Source organism: Amphibalanus amphitrite, unplaced genomic scaffold (assembly GCF_019059575.1).
Source record: "Amphibalanus amphitrite isolate SeventyFive unplaced genomic scaffold, NRLGWU_Aamphi_draft 000018F_arrow, whole genome shotgun sequence".
NCBI classification, from domain to species: Eukaryota; Metazoa; Arthropoda; class Thecostraca; order Balanomorpha; family Balanidae; genus Amphibalanus; species Amphibalanus amphitrite.
The window spans coordinates 1,073,221-1,093,803 of record NW_024881514.1 but is presented as its reverse complement, the minus strand read 5'-3'; the positions used below and the strand labels follow the sequence as shown (position 1 = coordinate 1,093,803).

Genomic DNA, 20,583 nt, shown 5'->3' with positions numbered 1-20,583 from the left:
TCGACGTCTTTGACATCACATAATAATGATTATATTTTGCGTACAATAATTTAAATTGCTGCTTACTCCACTCAGTATTCGTATTGCCTACCTATTGTCTAATGTTTCATCTTATATTTCATATTGCTAGACGATGCTATAGGCACGCTGCTGTCTCCCTGCTGGCATTAGCTAGATTACCAATAATGCAATTTTGATGAATGCATTGTTTTTGTCCGACGCATTCGTTTCCAGAGATTCAGTTTGCCAATGTCCGGCATAATTTATCAGCTCTGAGTGATTGGTAAGGAGAGCCCACGCTTCGATGTAAAAGACTTAGTTCTCAAGGCTAGAATTTACTACGGAACTTGTTTCGTAATGTGCACAACTTGTCCAATATAAAACACTATGGAATGACCATCAATATCTCATTTGGAACTGTGCAGGGTTGAATGTCTGAATGTCGATCGGCCTCTGACCTATCCAATGATATCCTTATGAATCGCACTATACTTCAATGGAATGACCTTCGATATTGACAGCGCGTATTGCTGCCTCATCTCTGGTCCGACAACAGTGTTCGCCATGGGCCGGGCCAGCCCAATGGGCCATGGGCTGGGCTGGGCTGGACTACGGGCTGGGCTGGGCCCTCAAATATGAAGGATCTATGGGCTGTGGATGGGCTGGGCCAAGAACTGTAAAGTGGAGTCAGGGGTTCGCAACTGAGACAAAAACTATAACTACATAGCTTATTACTGCGAAAGACTCAAAAACGAGTTAACCCTCGCCCCGTTGGGGGGGGGGGGCAATTTGGCCCCCCCTGTGGTTTTTCCTGAATAGCAAGAAAACGGCGGCGCTCAGCGCCGCCAAATTTTCAGTACCTTCCCGGGCATCAATTTGACACCTTCACGCCAAATTTCAATTCTTAGGTCACCTTAGGTCAGGAGTTATTGAGGTCAAACTGAGGTCATGTTCGAGCAAAAATGAGAAAAAAAAACATGCAATCTTGAAACGCTCACCAAATCTATAGTTATCAAGCAATTTCAAAGTTCTTTATATGGTCTAGTAGACAAAAAGCGGCGCTACAAAACTGCTATCTCGAATTTTCAAAATTTGGGGTTTCTATTCCCAAAAAAATTTTAAAAAATTGATTTAAAAAAAAAAAACGATTCGATGCCCATTTTATGCAAAAATATCAACTTTGAAATTTGATCTAATTTGACCTGACCTTGACCTGACCTTGACCTGACCTTGACCTGATCTTGACCAAAACGTGACCTAAGCTGACCCCAAAGGCTGCCTGACCCACATAATCGCATTTGTCATGTAAAATGGACCATAAAACATGTATCACACGACACTTTCATATTGTGACCCCCCAGTGACCTGACCTCTGTGACCTGACCTGGTATCAGTGACCTCAAATAGCAAAATATGTGTTTGAAGAACATTTCCCCATCGATGATTTTCAATTAAATGCATTTTACTCGATTTTACAACGCATTTCTTGAAATGCCTGTAAAGGGTGAAAATTCGACCTTTGACCTGACCTGTGACGTCATCAGTTTGACCTAGGTCAATAAAACTGGGTCACAAGGTAGTTCCCTGATAGGGCTATCCAACACCGTTTGCCGCTTGTCGCTAGGTTGCGTGGTTCTCGAGATCTTAGGGGGGGGGGGGCAAATAGCCCCCCCCCCCCAACAGGGCGCGTTGCTAGGCAGAGCCCAACGGGGCGCGGGTTTTAATAAAGCACACATGCAATATGCATTGTGCATGCTGCTAGCAAAAGACTGTTCCTTTCCTACCTTTGGGTACTCATGCGTGGTGTCAATAATTTTTAATCCATTCCTTTTTGACGGGTTGGGCCGGGCTGTGAACCCATGAGCCTGGGCTAGGCTGGACTGGGATTTTGCGGCCCGTGGCGAACACTGTCTGACAATGCCAGTGAATAACCCTCTCTCTGACGGCCGCATATGGGCCACATGAGATACTTACCTTCGTTGTCAATGCTGTTGGGCCCCATTGGATCTATGAGGATAATGTAATAGTTCTCTTTTCTTACCTTTTCAGGATTTGATTGAAATAGATCATTGGCTTATTCTACTACCGATTTGTGATATTTCATGTTCATTCCATATCCGTCACGAAAAATGTGACCTATTTTGTTGTAATCCTTACTAAATGATGAAGTTTTGTGTTGTTGTAATGAGATCTTTCTACTTCTCGTCAGTGCGTTTCAGTCGTGAGCTGATGTCTATTCGTTTTATGTGAGCGCGAGTGATATACATATGTACATAAGTGATATAAATTATACCGACTTGTTTCGCTTATGATCTTATAGAGTTAGACAAATGCACCTGTTTAAAATGTAGCGTAAGTTAGACCACATTCAGCCCAGATTCGAAGGCTCCTCGCTCTGTTTTGCTATGCAAAGCTCTAGACTCTAAACTGGAAGATGTCTGATACCAATTATATGTACAATTCAATCAAGGTCTGAATTTCCATGAACTCCTTGCTTTGAAGAATGCTGTATCCAGCAATCGTATAACAATGACCTGCACTATGACTCTGGGGTATTATAGACCCGCCCTATAAACAGGCTTTCCTGCCAGCTGACTTTACCACTGCTCAAGGGAGGACATAACTATTTATGCTTGACATCATTTGCGGTGTTCATTGTTAAGCTCAATAGAAGTTCCCGGACTGGAAATGATCAAATCTGGCCGGCCCGCCGCCTACAGCAAGCGAACCTTTTGAGCCGTTGTTAAAAAAGGTCACATATACATTGTATTTCAATCTCAAGGCCAGGTACCTTTAATTGAAGTTGCAAACAATACCTTTTTCTCTACAATCTTTTCAGTCAGTAGTTGGCAAGCAAAATGCTTCAACAACCTCTCCCTTTCTTACATCACAGACTTATGACTATCATTTCTTTATCTTGGGTGAAAATACCGGGCTTCTCACAAAAGTCGGACCAATTTCTTTTGCAGATAGTGGACTGGAAACAATATTTAAACGAAACAAATGCACGTGAATAGAAAGCAAATTTTTTGGGAGATTTATATGATACCATACTTGTTGAGTTTAAAAAATGAGACTGTGGTCTTAAGAAGCAAAAGCAAGCTCAAAGAAATTCTACTTTCAGAATAAGTCGGTCGTTTCAACACAACGGAACTTCCGCAATCTTTTTTTCTTGCAAAGTGAACACCATCTTGAAATGTTATATTCCACATTGTTGAAAGTTTCTGGGCCGAGGAAATGTTAACTGCTGGTTCAAAGAACATAGCGGCGGCCGCAAACCCAATCAAAGAACCCCGGTGAACGTCGCTCGTGTGAGAGATGCGCTACCCAGGCTGTCAACGGTCAGCGATTCCGGATGACCCTGACAAATTTTTGTAGTGTCCTGCAGACCACAATGGGCAGCGATCCTGACGCACTCAAATGCCAATAGTTCCAGCTAGACTAGACGTTTCCACGGCCAATACCGCTAAAGAAAACCGGGAGTGAGTGCAGGAGCGCTCCGGGCAGCGTGTGATCTCGAGGTTTGAGACACATCTGTGACCAGCGAGCTCCCCGGACTTGACCCCACCGGGCTTTTTCCTGTAGGACCACCTCAAGTCCCAGGTGTACCGAAACCACCCAAGAAGTCCCAAAGACCTGAAGGGTGCAGTGAGGTCGTCGGCAGTGCGCAGCTGCCACCTTCCGTGTGCCGTGCTGCAACAGAGGCCGCGCTGCGCCGGGCTTAACTTTGCATCGAGCGAAACGGGGGTCATCTCGAACAGGTCTGGCGCGGCTCAGTAAGGCGATCGCCGACGGTCGAAATCCCCTGAAACAAAACATCTTTAACCAGGCTTTCAGGTGATACCTGATTTATTTTTGTAACACTGACACATCCTAAAATATATTAATTAAAAATTCATCTGACTTTTGTGAGAAGCCCGGTACTAATAGGTACTCTCCGCTGTGAGTGCCTTTCCTGATCGGTACGTGGTTTATATGTGCTTTATTATGATGCTTTTTGTGCTGCTTTTTGTGGTTCGTCTGGCACTTTGTTTCGGGCTAGCGCTGAAATACTTTCGATTAATTTTTGCTTTACGCCGTCTCGATTGACCTGTCAGGTTTGAAACGAAAATTGATAAACCAGCCGCCTTATGATGAAATCTGTCTTTCACACGTCCTAACTGATTGTGTGTTCTAATGAGAATGATTTCACGTTCTCCCATTCAACTGCGAGTGCTTTATTTCGGGATTTTGAGATGTTATATAAAAATCGCATTTTAAACGGGCTCGGGGCCTTAGTTTTATGCTCCATAGTTATGAAGCATACACATTTTTTTACGTACCAATGATTTGATCCAAAATAAAAGGGCACCAGAAAAACAAGTGATGCTCTAAAATAAATACAATTTCACAAATTATTCCCCGACGGCACATACTTACCTGCTGGTCAGTATTTCAGTGCACATCCCGCCAGCATGGCGTCTCAGCTCCGTCGGCCGATGGTTCTGTCACTCACTGTCCCTTTCTTCTCACTCCGGGAACTGTAGATGTGCTGGCCTCACGAAAAGGTTCCACTCGGTGGCACCGAAACAGCCGTCTCACTCTCGTTGTTTTTAGTTTACACTGTTTAGAATAACGGTAGGGACTACCGTCTATTAGGAAGCTAAAACTGCTCCTCCCGGCTTTTTTCTTCTTTCGCGGCTGTCGTCTGTTTTTCCACGGATGAAAGACGCGTCTCCCGTCTCCCACAGACAGCGTCTCTCGTGCCCCACAGCCCGCCTCTCGTCTCCCGCAGGCGGCAGGCGACTGTCGGCGATCTCCAGCCCGGTGGCGGCCGCGCAACAAGTCGCCTGCGCGCCGCCCGCCCCGCGCCCTGACCCGGCATCCCACGGGCTGGGGGGGGGGGGGGCGTGCGTGGGACTCTGACGTGCGCGCGTGCGTGTGATCGCTGTCACTATCAGAACGGGAATGGTTGCATCCTCTACCCGATTCTTGTAACGCAGCCGGCTGGCGAACGTTCCGACTTGAAAACTTACACACCACCTGAGTTCGAAATGTTGACAAAAAACAAACCATCGTCGAAATAGTTCCCTAGAATAATAAATGGCCAGTAGTTGCTGCGTTCCATTTTTCTCTTGGGATCCTGCTGTTTATTTATTCCACGCTCATTTATCGCTGGCGAAATGGGCCTGCTTGACGTAGATGGCCATTTATAAAGACCTAACCTCGTCGATGATTATAAATAGAACAAGGAATAACTAGGTAACGTGCTTTACTGCTGTGAGGTGTCACTAAGCCTTCAAGTGTGGTGTGTACACTTGCACAGTTGAGGATTTCGTGGCCAATACTTGTTGATCACAATTAAATAGCCAGATATTCTATTTATTGTCTTGCGATTTTGCAACAGAAACATTTTCTCAGGATACCTAACCCGTTGACAGGAGGGGTGGCCATGTCTACAAATGTGCTCCCTGAAACAAGATGAGCAAATGTAGAAAAAAAAACACGTCGCCTTTAATTGTCAGGTTGTTTGTATTAATGTGGCATCAACACAGCACATGAGAGGCTCATATGACATCGCTCAGAACCTCAATCCGTTACACATATGTACATACATATATCACTTTTAGTTCAGATCGAGGACCGTTGTACATACATACCCAAGGTTGTGTGTACCTTTGGGTGTACCTGTCCAGCGCACTTATTCCGTTTTTTTTTAATCTTCAAATTAATATCGTGACTCAAAGGCGTTTTAGCCTCCGTAAAATGTGAAATGGAATGCTTAGAATAGCTAAACAAGCTCTATCTGCTGAATTTGAACCACTAAAATACTTATTCGTCTTGTGAATTCACGGGCACAATATGTGAAATAACCCTTTGTGTATTTCGAGAAGACAAGTATCTCGTTTCACACGCCATGGCACAAAATTGTTAGTGCTCTCAAACCGTGCTCAATCAAGAATATTCACCGTTGACAACTAACTTTGTGTTCGGAGAGAGCTACTAACGTGCCGCCTACACACCCATATGTGGTGTTCGGGTGCGAAGGATATGACACATTTATTCTACCGTTCACTTTGTCAAAGGCCCTTTGCCCCTATTACATGACATTGTATTGTGTCAAGCATTGCAATATGCGTAATGTAAATGTTGTTTTATCAGATATGTTTGTCCTTCATTCGCCGAGTTTCGGAATAGATGCGCCCGTTTCGTCATATGCATTGAGTTCAAATTCGTCCAATTCAGCGGCGCTATCTTCCGTCTCCTCTTCATCGGGAGACACAAATTCGTGTACCTGAAACCCATGATGATCTTAGGAGTTTGCCTTCGAACGATTGATATGAAGAAATTGGCTGCTTATCGGCAGTTTTAAATGTCTCAGTATTTCATGAGTTTGATGTTTTGAAGTGTTATTAGATTTTAAGACGTTCATTAAAAATTCAGCTAGAATCGTTGATGTTTGAACGCAAACAAGAAATTAACAATCGAACAAACGAACAAACTCATCAAAGCAGACGTCGTCTGCAAATTGACATAACGACAATGCACATTGGTCTCACCTTGGGGTTACCGCCGTCTAGAGAAGGCTCGCGTTTCCTTTCGATATTATATTTCTTGAAATCGAAAACAGGGGTGAGTCCAATGGCACCCATTACTCCGTCGCTGAAAAGTTAGTCATGTTAGAAATATATCTGATGTCATCTATGACGCAACAAAGACAACTGACAAACCTACATCGCGTAAAGCATGTGCATTGTCGAGTTCATGTTGAACAGTTTGCCATTTGTCTTTGTTTTTGTCTGGCGGTAAATGCCGGACCATCGACGAATATCCTCGTCTCGCTCAATAGATTTCAACATTGGGTGCCGTCTTACATTGACTCACCCGTACTCTGAGAACGGCATGCCCATGGCGATGACGGGGTTGCCGTTGATGAAGAATCTCCACATTCCTCTGTGGTCACCCCGAACGTCCAGGTCCCACAGACCGAGACACTGAGAAAATCAGCGAGACTTGTTACAGTGCAGTGAAGGCGAGCCTTCGCAAAGGACCGAAACAAAATAAACGATAGAGAATGGTATACGGACATAGGTCTCAAGTAATTCTGTGATGCGATAACATAATTGCCGCTTATAGTACAATTTCACCATAGGCTCGTTGCTAAAATCTCTATATGTTGGTATTTCCGAACGATTTCCGGGCGACATGTTTATTTAACCCGCGCCCCAGTGGCGGTCTCAGCCAACTTCGCCCTAGTGAGGGGGGGCATATGTTACCACCCACCTCTAACTCAAAAACTAAGAGGGCTAGAAAGACGCGGTAAAAAGCAGTCGATAGCTCTCAATACGTACGCTTGAGGTCATTTTTCACCTTAGAGCAATATTGGGGTCACCAGAGGTCATCAAAGGTCAAAATTTGCCAATTGTCATTATATTTTTCAGAAAACATGCCGCTATCTCAGAAACTATGGTAGCTAGAAAAACGCATGGAAAAGCAATCGATAGCTTTTGAACTCTTCTTTTGAAAAGGTCATTATCAATATTGTCCTCAGGTCAACGGTTTAGCCTCCAGAGGGCAAAAACTCCAAAAATAGCTGTTTTTACGAAAAGTGTTTTTCGACAATAACTTTCGACTTCAAAAAGCCACGACATTTCTATTGCCAGAATCGTGTTCCCCTCACCGAGACGCGTCGAATGAACTATAATTTGACCTTGAAAGGTCAACTTAAAAATTTGACCTCAGGTCAAGGTCATGACCTGACTGGAAAAGGTCATGTTGCATATCAGTCGATGCGTCTCAACAAGACAAACACAATGAGACCATCCCCAGCGTTCTATCTCTTTCCAATCGCGAGTTATTGGCAAAAAACTGTTTGTAGCCTCAAATGACCTCGGATGACCTTTCTAGAGGCTATCAGCAAAAATGACACCTTGGTCATCACGAGTGGACTAAATCATTGTGATTCTGAAATATTTGGACTGTTCCTATGCGTACACACGGATCTAGAGGCATTTTCATTTTTTTCCATTGACTTTTGTAATGGAAAGGTCATGCCACTGACCTGACCTTAGGTCACGGATATAAAAAATCCGAGATATACAAATTGTAGGCTCCCATAACAGCATGCAATCCAACAAGTTTAAAACCTTTCTGACAAACACTGCAGGCTGGACATGATTGCAAACTTTTTTTAAGGCTTGGTCAGTTAACTTGACCTGGTGACCTGACCTGACATGACCTGTGGTCAAAAATTTCACACATTGTCCAAAATTGATGTACCAAAAGCTACCCCAAGCGGCGCGGCGCTACGCGCCGCGGTTTTTTATTCACACGCGAAAAACGCGACAGGGTGGTAACATATGCTCCCCCCCCCCACTGAGGCGAAGGTTAACGGGCGCCTTGACAGATCTCTTGCTTTTTTCTTCTATTTTATAGACCTTTGAAAGCGAGGCGTCTCAATTAGTTGGCTTTGATTACACGGTGTAACGTTTTATTGACGTACATCATGTGTTTTATGCTTCCGTATAAGGCACCCATGATGATTATAACCTACCTACGCTACATCAAGTGTGTACATGATGAACTTACCGACATGATGTTGTGAATCCCTCCTCTGTCATATGCGTGTTTCATGGTGAATGCCAGATAGTAGGGTCGTTTTCGTTCCTGAAAAATGAAATAATGCTATTAATTTTGCTGTTAGATAAACTACGCTGTTAGATAAACGGCTCAGTTATAAGACAATTTACGTAGCATGCCAAACTGAACAAAAATCCTTCACTGACTGTCAGTGTTGTTAAGCTTACCAAATAAACATCAAATTAATGATAGTTTTGATCTCTACGTACCTTGTACCCTTCGAATCTCATCGTCTCTCATGTTACAGTTCAGCACATAGTCACTTTAGTCCAGGGCAACTACATGCGCGTTACTTAGATCATGCGTTGACCGACGGAGCTCTACCTAAGTTGACGGCACAACCTTCCATGATGTGATGTAAGCTCATACAGTAAAGATATAAACATAGTTTTTAGAAAGCACTGCCGTTGCTCGTTTCGGGTGCCTTTTGGTACCCACCTCCGGGTCGGGTGTTTCCGGGAACAGCTCCAGACAGGTGCGGTAGAACGGCTTCATGGGTGGCACGCGCAGCGACGGCAACAGCTTGTAGATGGACCGACGGTAGTTGGGGTAGGTCATGCTGAAACGGCGGCGGCCGGTGTCATGTCCCTTCTGTACGCTGGTTTCGCTCTTATTCATGGTATGTATTGTGTTGTATTGTATTGTGTTGTATTGTATTGTATTGTATTGTATTGTATTGTATTGTATTGTATTGTATTGCATTATATGTATTGTATTTACATGTAAGAGTGATCCGCATTCCAAATGCGTGGCGATTACTGCCCAGAATCCGTATCCACGGTAGTGCTATTCTAATCTTTCATAACATTTGCACATTCACTGACGATATAATGATAAGGTTGGAGTATTAGGGGTAGACTCAGGATTATTCAAATGTACGCTAGCATGAATGAGTGTAAAAGGAAACACTATGTAATTTTGTATCATTTTTCATGACTGTCAGTTGCCCGCTGACTGCGTCTCGGTGATGTGTTGACCGCTCGCCGAGTGTTTCTACTGACCTGGCCACGTCGTGCAGCTCTACGTCGGGCAGGGTGTTGAGCGACTTGTCCGAGTAGTACTGGTACTGCAGGTAGCTGTACACGTGTCCGCCCAGGTAGGCGAAGTGGTAGGTGCGCGACACGTCCGGCACGACGCACTCGCGGTACAGCGCCACGTCCTCAGTACGGAACCACATGTCCCAGTCCCAGGTCTGCGGCGGCACGGGTCGGGTCACCCAGCGGGACAGTGACCGGTCGGGGCCCGGGCAGGGGGCCGATTGAGCTGTCAGTCGTACTTTCACAGGGAAATAGCTTCCATTTTACAGGTTCCGGGCTCTGCAAACTTTTCGTGGCATCGTGGGACTCATCAGCAGAGAAAGTATTCACCGAATGCAGAATTTTCAGCTGGTTTGTCACGATCAATGCCAGGAATCTGAACGGGACGTCTGGAGGTGATGGAGTCAGACAAACGGAAGATGAAAGTCAAACAAGGCGTCAGCAGATCCAGTTGGCAGCTGTGCTGAGCTGTGCTGACGCAAACGGTCAATTTCGAACCCAGAGTCGTGGAGCTGTGATCACAGGTTGGAAGTAACTCGTCAGCAGTATTTCCTCAAATAGTTATTTATCATTTATCCCTGAATATCAAGTTTGTCTCTGGCACCTTTACCTGTTGGAATGGTTGAGCACAAATGTGTGTCTGATGCAGGCATTATTTTCGTGGATGTATGATTGTCTGTAAATATGGAAAGTGACACTTACAGACCATGTCGGTTTCCATTTCGGCATCATTTCGTCCATCAGAATGGACTTCTTCATCATCCAGCCCAGGCCGGGGAAGTAGGACGTCCTGCAATGGCCAACCATGGTACACAATTATGTTCAAACTGTCACCTAACTCTTTGGGCTGTATTTTTGTATTCTTTTGATCAATATTTAATTGCAAATATGTTAGAAATAAATAAAGGGTGTAGGAGGTAAGGGTGAAGTTTGCCCATTCTATCGAGTTAAGCAAATTAGATGTAGGTATCGTGTGGCGCGTGGGACCGACTGACGAGCTGGAGAAATGGGACTGTAGAGCTGACACTGAATGGGACCGTAGAGTAGCGCGGGGTCTGATAAACTGACCTGTAGAGCAGCGCCGGGTCCGCCGAGCTGTGCCGGTAGCTGAGGTCGTTCCAGGCAGAGACGCAGTACAGCGTGACGTCCTCGTCGAGCAGGGGAGCCGTCTGGGCGAAATAGCTGAAATGGACCGTGGCGTTAAAATGGCACATCCGATCGGTGCTTTTTTAATTTGGAAAGATGCATGCGTGGCGGTTGACTGATGTCAAGCGACCATGGAGTCCTAAAATAATAATAAAAAACTCAGTCTGAAGGCAAATGACGCATACATAGACTGTTCTGGATGCCTTGACCTGATTAAGTCTGGTGACACATGCAACATGCATAAAGATATGTTCATTTTCCATGCTTCACACGTCTAACCTGATGAAGTCTGGTGACACATAAAGGTCGTCCTCAAGCACTATCAGCTTGTCGGCGTCCGGAAAGAGCTCGAACGACGTCTTAATCGCGTTCTTCATGTTCATGCTGATTTTTCCGCCCTGAAATGTCCAAATGCACTGGGGTGAACGCGATGTTTTTTTCAAGTGATATGGTGATGAATTAAATGTCAACAATGAGAATGATATTGAATAGTGAAGTACCGAAAGTGACCAGTTGCAGCATCAAACTATACTTCGTACCTTGGCGCTGGAGGATGTAGTTTTCACCACGACTCTGATGTCCAGCAGAGCAGCCAGTTCCTGGACTTCTTCGTAGTAGTCTTGTAGGAAAATGGTCACCCTTGTTTTGTTCAGTCCGCGATTTGGTAGCAGAGTTTCCAGTGACCTGAAATGTTCGGAAAGTAAAGACTATTCATTAAAAGCTCAGAAAGTATAGGTGATGCTGCAACCAACACGATGAGCTGCAAAAGGAAAGGAACACGAAAAGTGAAAAATTGTTATGAAAAAAGTCATTAACCATGTCCGAAAGTTGAACACTTCACGATCATTTACTCCCACTTTGAAGCCTTATTTACTTTTTTCTAAGTTAAAGGTTCGGCACATCACAAACATCGACTTGTGCATAGCTTAACGCTTACCTATATAAATATGATGCCCTGTCGCCACCCAGAATTGCGATCGGGTAGTGAAACGTTCGGTTATGCAGCAACTGAAATGAGATCAGCACGAATGATTACGATCACAGATCACGTTGTAATGATCACTGCAATATGTTTAAAAAATGGATACATTTTAATGGAAATGTTAACGCAAAGTTGTACTGACGATATGTTACTTTTTACCAAGGCACCTTTCTCGGAAGCCGCTTATAAATGCCAGCACAGCGCCAGATATATAACGGTCACCGCCGTACCGGTCGGAAGGGTCTGTCCAAGGGATCGGGGTCCGAGCAGTTGCACAGGCCGCCGAAGCCCTCGTACTTGTCGCAGAAGTCGGTACGCTGCTGCGCCCGGGTGCGATCTGTCCACATGCAGGGTCTACCTGCAGAACACATCAAGACACGTCATCAAGGGCTTCGGCGAGACAAGAGGAGGAGAAAGACGCGTGAGTCGAAAACAGGGAGAGAGGAGAACGAGAAACGAGAGATTCGGGGATGAACTGAGGAACGTGAGAGAGAAGAACGAGTCGGGACAGGACATGTGGAATATGGTGGTGGGTGAATACAAAAAAAGCGGCTGATGGCCAGTGATCAGTGACGATGAATTTCTCCATGATTTAGCCACATGAAGTCATATAAAAATATTTTTATCTTCACCCCTCTCCTTTCCACACCCCGACGCCCCTCACCTAGTTCTGGGTCGATGGGTACAGTAGCGGTAACCAGCAGCGGCTCTTGCGGCAGGCGCATGGACTTGTGGAAGACGTAGCCCTCGGCGAAGACGGCACCACCGTGTCTCATCACCAGCGCGTATCGACTCATCCGACCGATTCCAGCCAGATGCGGCGCAAAGGTGGCGAAATAGCGACGCGTGATCGGCTCTAGACTGAAACTGGCCTCGTGCTGCCGAGCGGAGAACTAGGTGTGAGAGCGACTACAGACTGGATTTTCAATGTGATGCCCCATCTCGCACTGTCACACAGATGGGCCAATGGATCACACATCCCACAATCCACTGATTATGCCACTACATATCGGTCAAAGTTCAGAGCTCACCTGAGTGCAGAGGACGACAATCCTCCCGGGCTGGACCCGCTGTAGGAACTGCACGATGTCCATGTAGCCGGCCTTGAAGTGACCAGGGTTGAAGCGGCGGGCCATCACGGCGCCCGTGGAAGGGTGGAGGACCAGCAGGTGCAGTCCGCTGCGCTGCTCGTCCGAGTAGTCCTGGTAGTGCACCTGTGCGGTGGCAGGGAGAGGGAGGAGACCAGGGCCCAATCTTACCAATGCCGTGAATAGGATTTGGCAGCACTGACCGGAGTTTACGGCACTGATATCAATGATATCCCTTTTAATAACACTCAGCTAATTTTGTCCAATGATTTTGATGGCGAGAATTATTATGAATGTTACCCGAACGAATGAATAAATGAATGTTGAATAGTTTTGAATGTTACCAAATGCCGTGAATGCGCATTCACGGCATTTGGTAATATTGGGCCCAGAGGTCAGAGGTCCGCGAGGACCGGACACTGCAGCGCAGAAGAAAAAAAACGGCATTTAACTACCAGTACCTACACCACGTAATTGCAAAAAAGGCTTAGATACTGATAACGACGGAATGGTTTTAGTTTTTTTCCGAGCTAGATCAATAAACAAACAATTATGCAACACGTAATTACATATAACGGTTTCATACAAGGCCAATGCTTACATATCGTCCGTTGACTTTGACGAAGCTCGAGTTGTACGACGCTGACACCTCGACAAACATGGAGGATGGAGTGGCGCCTTCCACAGCATAACGGCCAGTGTTTTCTGGGAATAGAGGAGGAACGTAGCCCCAATGGTTTCAGTTGTACACACAAATTGTCATTTCGGCGGAAATGCGTGAAAATGCACGGATACAAATGCTTTCATTGTTCATTGATGTGGGAATTGTTGGATCAGTGGTGGTCAGAATGATCGTATGAGAATCGTATCACGTGTGCGACACAAAGTTACGAAGGTTTTTGTTTGATCATATGCCTGATTCTAGGCAAGAAATAAATGGTAGAGAGAGAACCATGCATCATTAAAAATGTGGATTTTTGATTCGTTTACCTTTTACTATTGCAGCAGCACTTAGGCCAAATGTGACGTGCATCAGAAGAAGTATATGTCTTGCATGAATCTTCATCTTTGGACTGGATCGGATTGAAGCCTGAAACCAGATGATTTAGTAAGGACACACGTGACGCATCCAGAATGCGTGAGGGGGTTATTGAATATGGCCCCCAGCTAATTTGGTGAAAGGCCACCGTCAAGCATCCGAAAGGATTCAGCGGTATCAGCCACATCTAATCGGTTACCTCCTGCCCATCTCCACATGAGCGGCGATGTCTCGAAGCTTTGCACTTTGCAGCGAGTTCTGCATATTATATGGAAGTCCAACAAAACGATGTGATCGCTTACACCCCGGGCGACGAATACTATTTACGTCCGGCCTCGAAATGCCGCTCAAAGCGTAGATGTGTCTATTATCTATGATTCGATTGGCTCGACGGCATTCACTCAAGGCACTCGAATGTTCTCAGTTACCCAGTTGTACTGAAATAATTGAGTCGTGGCCTGGTATACTCCTAGGATTGAAACGACATGCAAACAACGCACTTCCTCTGTGACTTCGGGTCTACAGTGGTGTCATTCTAGCAAAACATTCGTGGATACATTCGCTGAGATAAATGACATTCGCTCCTTCTGCTCGAGCATCAACGCATTTTCCGATCAATTGCACAAATCGCACATCCTGGCGCTAAAAGGGTTTTTACCTATCAACTGCGAATTTTGAACCGGAACTGGTAAAATGGTTTTTAGCCGATGACCATTAATGCTGGAAGCCGTGAAAGTATAGGAACGAATGATAATGGACGGTGTTTTTTTATCAGTAGGGATTTATGCCACAAGCTCCTTGGAAAATTAGATGAAAGGTCAGTTGTTTAGGCCTGAAAGGAACAGGCCAGTCTGTAATCTAGTTATGAGCTTTTTATATGTATAAGCGATAAGCGTAAACGATAAGTACACTGACGAGCAGCGCAATGCGGGTGCATGAGGCATGGAGTTATGAACAACTGAAAAGTGCGATTTGGGTATCGCACATTTTCAATCATTGTGGATTATGCGCCTACAGCCTCCCAGTCCCGACATGACTGTAACCAGAAAAAGTAAGACTTGTTGCCGCTTACCTTTTGGCTTCACATAAAACAGCCGACCGGTCAGCCTTCCGGTATCACTGTGGCGATGACGGCTCGTTCCGTACCGTCACCGACGAAGTTTGCCCTATATCACTGAGGCAAGGGTAGCTCGTACCGTGGGGTCACCAGCACAGTCTAGCGGCTCACGGCGGCGAGCTCACTTCACTCCGCGCTGGGCACCGCTCGGGCCTGCCGTGACCGGTACTCTGCACGGTGCAGCCGGCTGCCCGGCGGCGGTCCGCTTAAACATGCCCCCAGGCACTGCGGCAGGCCGGCACACAGCACGGGAGGCGGAGACACGGCACACACGGGCGATCGTCTCCAGCCGTCGCTGACCAACGCCCACGAAACACTCGCCGGTAAATGAACACCAGGGCGGCACCGATATTCCTCGCAGTGAACTGTTCGCATCCCTCACCTGCCGCCTTGGTCACTCCCGACCGGAGAGCTCATCTCCGCAGAGGTCAGCAACCTTGGAGAGCAGTGCTGCCGTCTGGCGACAGCGGTGGTGAAGCTGTAGTGTGACTGCTTCGCCTCAGGTGTCGCGTTAGTGATTGAAACGAGCCTCTGGACTCTGGATGACCAAACAAGTAAAAATTCCGTTGTTAGGTACTCTATTAATATCTGTGTCTGTTGCACTTACCGCACCAAGAAGGTAGATGTGACGCCTTTGCAGTCCTTGTTGCTCGTTAAAATATCGTTCCGATTGTTTCTCGCCGAGCATTTGCAGCACCAAGAAGGTAAATGCATTCAAATGCAGCGGCTCGTATTCTCCTTATTACACCTCACCGGTTAGTGTTCACTGGTCCCACCGCTCCATTTCACACTGGGCCGGGGGTCCGGAAAAGTGCTAGAAATTATTTGTGATTGAGTTGTTGACCTCAGTGACAAGCAAACATGCTAAAAACGAAGTGGGGCTGCTTAACCCTCGCCGGACCTATTGTCGGACCCCCCACCCCCTCGGCCGGCCGAGGGGGGAGGGTTGGTACGACCCCTTTTTGCCGTTTCGCCCCTAATGGAGCTAGAGCCTCGCGGAAAAAACAAGCGTGTGCGCCGTTTCAAGGCGGAACGATTGATACCCGATTTTAAGGTCCCAGGTCAACCGGTAACCTCTGATGTAAAGTCAAAAAGCCCAAGGTAGGGTTTGGTTTTTGGCAAATAATTTCGCAAAAAATGGCCGCAGAGCAGCGATTTTGGCACCATCGTGTTCGCCTGGCTCAGGCGCGTCGAATGGTATACTTTTTGTTCAGGTGAGGTCAACTTAAGGTATTGACCTCGAGTCAAGGTCAGTTCAGAGCCCATCAGGCCACGAACTTAATCGAAGGAGGTCGTATCGCATATCATTCGATTCGGGAGGTCTTCCCGAGTCCATTGGTGGCTTTCCCGAGTCGCTGGCTCAATTTGATCTTGAGTTATTGACGAGAAACTCTTATGACCGGTGTGACGTCATAAATGACGTCACGGAAGGTCAAAAATGCAAAAGTAAAGCATCGGATCTTGCAAGGAGTGCACGAAATCACGATTCCATGTGCTTGAGATAGTTTGAAATCATTCCATGCGCAAAAACAACAGTTTCCTTATTTCCCCATTCACTTTTAATGGTGAGGTCACGTGACCTCGAAGAGTAGCAGGCATTAGCAAAAATTGCGAGTAGGGCATGACAGAAAGATGATTGGTGGTTTGTATGGCATGGCCATTTTTAGCGGCTCGAAATAACATTTCTCAAAAAGTCTAACTAAAGAGCAAGTTGTTGTTGATTATCAATGACTTGTGTTTAGGGGTTAATAATGACTGAATTTTTTTAGTTTGGCCCAGAAATGTTGACAGCATTGTGTGCGTTGATCAATTCTGAGCTCAGGGACATATATTTTATTTAGATTATAAGCGTTTGTTTTTCACAACTTCCAGCGTTTTAAAGAGCGCCGGGCCTTCAGTAGAGCGGCGAGGTGACAATTGCCCCTACATCATGTGGTTTACTGGCGCATATCTCGAAAAGTAGCAGGGAAAAGCAGCAAAGCACCTATATGGAACAAAAGATGAGTAATCAGAGGCTAGTATAAAATGTTCATTTTTAGCCGCTCGAAATAACGTTTTTATAAAAGTCTAATTAAAAAATTGGATACGATTTTAAATTACGTCTTGCAGCTGCTTGCAAACAGCTAGCTTATCTTGCAGAAAAGCGATGCAATATGTCAAAATGATGTTGGCACAGTGAACAACAGTGCCCTGAACTAGTCTGACAGGAAATTTCGTTCATAACGACGATTGGTCAACTAATAAATTACCACTAAAGTTCATCATTAAAATCGGTAAATGTGGTGGCCTATAGAGAGTCTAAATTGTCTTGTGTTTGGTGACAACTGACGACCTCAATTTTGACCTTAAGGCAAAACTAGCATCGGAATCGTATTCTTCGATCAATTTGGGATTAAATGATACCTATTTTGTTCATATTGCGGACAGTCAGTTTGGGGGAATTTCTAGCGCTTTTTCAGGCTGCCGGCCTACAGTGCATTTGCTCCACCCTGACCGACTGTGTGCACTGTGCGGTGTGTAGTGACTGGATCCGTGCAGACGGCCGCCGCGCCGGTCGCCGGCCGCACCCGGGAGCTGCTCGCGGGAGCGGAGCGCCGCGTGACCTTGTCCGGTCGAGGTGAACGACCTATCCCGCCGGCTCGCCGCTCCCGTGCTCTCCGCTGTATCCCAGTCATGATGCGGCTGTGGGGAAAGGTGCTGTAACGTAGCCGCTGCATTGACCCGACGACCCAGCTGCGCAACGAGGGCTTCGGACAAAATGCAGATTTTAGGTGCACCCATCTGCTGTCTTTGCATCTTTCGGCTTACTTAAAACACCTTTTTTATTATCAGCAAACAGCAAACCTAAATAGGAAATCACAGACTTTTTGCAAGAAGCTTGCATGAAGGCTAAACCAATTACTTTTGCAGATAAGATGCCGTGATTGTTATTTCCAAGACGTTATTCGACTGATCAATGGTGCTTTTTTGGCTCTTCTTCTGTTCCTTTCGTGAAGTTTCAGGTTCCTGCGCTGCGACGTGCAGGCATTTGATGCCCACTAATTACCCACTAATAAAGTATCGGTTTCATAAGCACGGCTCAAGTTGCGTGATTCTGCGGCTTTAAATCTAGTCTAAATCTATAGAAGAGTGTTGACAAATAGTAGTGTTTAGGTAAATAGGTAGTGTTTGGCCATAGAACTTGGTCTGGTCAGCCCCAGCTTGCATGTAGCTAATTAAATGTCTGAGGGTTGAAAGGATTCGCAGTCTGACTCGTACCATACCAAGAGTCCTTGAAAGCAGGGTTGGTATTCAACGTGTATTTTTTAAGTTAATGATTGCTCATTCTTATTCGTAAAGGTGAACTATCAACATTTTTGTCTATTCACCAAACATGCGTTTGCGGATACAGGGGGGGGGGGGGAAATGCCACTTCGCAGCGTGCGAAAAAAATTGCAAATCGAATGAAAATTTGCATATTTTGAAAATCGGTGAAGATTTGTCCAAAAAGAATGTAAAGAAAAACAAGCAACTTTTATTCAAAAAGTTTTTTTAAGGGTATAGCAATTCATAAAGAATCAAAATCTGAGCTTTCTTTGGAATTTGAAAAAAAAAAACATTTTTGGGGTTAAGACCGAAACTGCTTTTCTAGATCCGCCCAAGGCGATCCGCCTATGTATGCATGAATACTGAATAACTGAATACAGGTGCTGAGACACTGGAGATACGTAGTGGCGTAAAAATGTATTTATGCTCAGCTTTTCTATGTGTGCATCATTTTACGTAATGCAGTACCGATGTTTTTCTGCCCCTGTCACCGACTAAACCACCGGGTAGACGGGGATGCTGGCGATGGCGCACTGGTTGGTGTCGTCGCGGGTCATCTTGATGTAGCCGCTGTCGCCCCACTCGGGACCCCACGAGTTCTTGACGAGCCAGTAGTCGTGTCCGTTCTCGGTGCCGTAGCCGACCACCAGCACGGCGTGGTTGTGCGAGGAAGAGCTGCAGCTCGGGTCGTTGTACACGCCGCCGCTGTACAGGTTGAACGAGTGACGCGACGCGTCGATGGAGACGGCGATCGGGCCGACGTCGGCGACGGCGTCGCGCAGGATGGTGGCCGAGCCATGGGACGGCACATTCACGTGGCTGGTGACGGAGGCCACGTACTGGCTGGAGTCGGCGTGGCACGAGCTGCCGTCGCGGGCCGTGTACGGGTACGCCTCCTCGGACATGATGCCGCCCTCGTCCTCCACGTACGAGTAGGCGCGGTAGGCCATGCCGCCGTTACACCCGCTGTTTTCGGTCGAACAGTCGACCAGCTGCTGCTCGCTGAGAGCCTGCAGGCCGCGGCCGGCCAGCGCCCAGGCCGACTCCAGCGCGCCGGTGGCGGCGAACGACCAGCACGAGCCGCACGCGCCCTGGTCCTTGACGTAGGTGACGACGCCCTGGTCGCGCCAGTCCATGCTGACCGGTGCCTGGCGGCCGGAGGGCCGGTGAACGCCGTGGGGTCGGCTCGTCTGGCCGGCGCCGCCCTTGTAGAGCGCGTTCACCTCGTCCTCAGTCATGTCGGCGAATCGGTTCAGCGCCACGGTGAACGTCTGCCGGCCGGCGGCGAACTCGGCGTTGTGCCGCTCCACGAACGCCTTGTTGTCAACGTACACCCGCATGCGGTGCAGCTCCTCGATGGCGTTGCGGTACTTCTTGCCGAACGCGATCTTGTAGTTGTTCCACTCGTCGCGGTCGACGAAGGCGGCAGCGGCGCCCAGAAGGGCAACCAGCACGAGCAGTCTCATGGCGGCGGCTCGGGAGGTCGGGGGCGCCCGCGCGGCAGATACTCCTCCGGGGCCCGTGCCCGCTCTTATACGCCGCCATTATCTGCTGCCGAGTTCGCCAGCCCGCGCATGCGCCCCACATGACATTCCGATAAAGATCTGCTGTTTGATTCTGTATGTAATACGTTTATCTATACATACAGGTGTATGTATGTAGATGCACTAATTTCTTCGGACAGGCTGGGCAGGGCTGGGCAGAGGTTAACTATATTAATAGGTGATGGCTTATACAAATAGTTTGGAGGCCTGCCATGCTTGTCTTACTCAGTGCAGACCCCAAAGTTTCCGCGAACTGCTGTGTAATGTAATCAGACTAATATAATATGTAGGTATATATAATAATAATGTAAACAGTTTAACCCTCGCACGACCAGGCTATTTCTCATAACACGAACGACCAGGGGGGGGGGGGTTGTTACGACCCCCCCCTGGCGTTTCGAAACTGAAGGTCGTAGAGCTTAGCGGAAAAAACCAACGGATTGCTCTCAACGAGATCTCGCGATTGGTGGTATATTTTTTGGTCCTAGGTCAACATTTGACCTACTTTTGACCGGTCAAAGGTCAAATTTTCGGAAAAATAGACTTTTTTCAACTTTCGGCGGCGATTGCGGCAAAACGGTGGGAGATATCGACTTGAAACCTTCACTATCGTGTTCCTTGATCAATTCTCTATCGTTTGGTATGTATTTCGTTTCCCTAGCTCTAAAAATGGCGCGTTGGGAGCGCCGGAAGTCGGCAAGGTCA

General features: G+C 46.8%; 3 protein-coding genes across 3 annotated transcripts in view; all 3 read right to left on the bottom strand.

The window, feature by feature from the left end:
- Positions 1 to 4,751, bottom strand: part of LOC122388602 (potassium voltage-gated channel protein Shaw-like) — a 41,567-nt gene extending 36,816 nt beyond the window's left edge. Inside the window, exon 1 of the mRNA XM_043379798.1 lies at positions 4,420 to 4,751. The gene's annotated coding sequence lies outside the window, so the exon portion shown is untranslated. The remainder of the gene's footprint in view (positions 1 to 4,419) is intronic.
- Positions 4,752 to 5,492: 741 nt separating this feature from the next.
- On the bottom strand, positions 5,493 to 15,446 carry LOC122388584 (protein O-linked-mannose beta-1,2-N-acetylglucosaminyltransferase 1-like). The gene is made up of 17 exons (XM_043379775.1): positions 14,984 to 15,446; positions 13,863 to 13,962; positions 13,474 to 13,577; positions 12,816 to 12,998; positions 12,449 to 12,662; positions 12,015 to 12,142; positions 11,740 to 11,810; positions 11,342 to 11,486; positions 11,082 to 11,200; positions 10,725 to 10,838; positions 10,359 to 10,446; positions 9,621 to 9,811; positions 9,058 to 9,178; positions 8,569 to 8,646; positions 6,865 to 6,974; positions 6,540 to 6,642; positions 5,493 to 6,274 (listed from the first exon to the last, which is right to left on the bottom strand). The coding sequence occupies exons 2-17, from the start codon at positions 13,936 to 13,938 to the stop codon at positions 6,155 to 6,157; spliced, it is 1,965 nt and encodes a 654-aa protein (XP_043235710.1). The 5' UTR covers positions 13,939 to 13,962; positions 14,984 to 15,446; the 3' UTR covers positions 5,493 to 6,154.
- Positions 15,447 to 18,739: 3,293 nt separating this feature from the next.
- On the bottom strand, positions 18,740 to 19,864 carry LOC122388573 (procathepsin L-like). Its single transcript, XM_043379763.1, has one exon. It carries the CDS (start codon positions 19,798 to 19,800, stop codon positions 18,829 to 18,831), a length of 972 nt encoding a protein of 323 aa, XP_043235698.1. The 5' UTR covers positions 19,801 to 19,864; the 3' UTR covers positions 18,740 to 18,828.
- Positions 19,865 to 20,583: the final 719 nt, after the last annotated feature.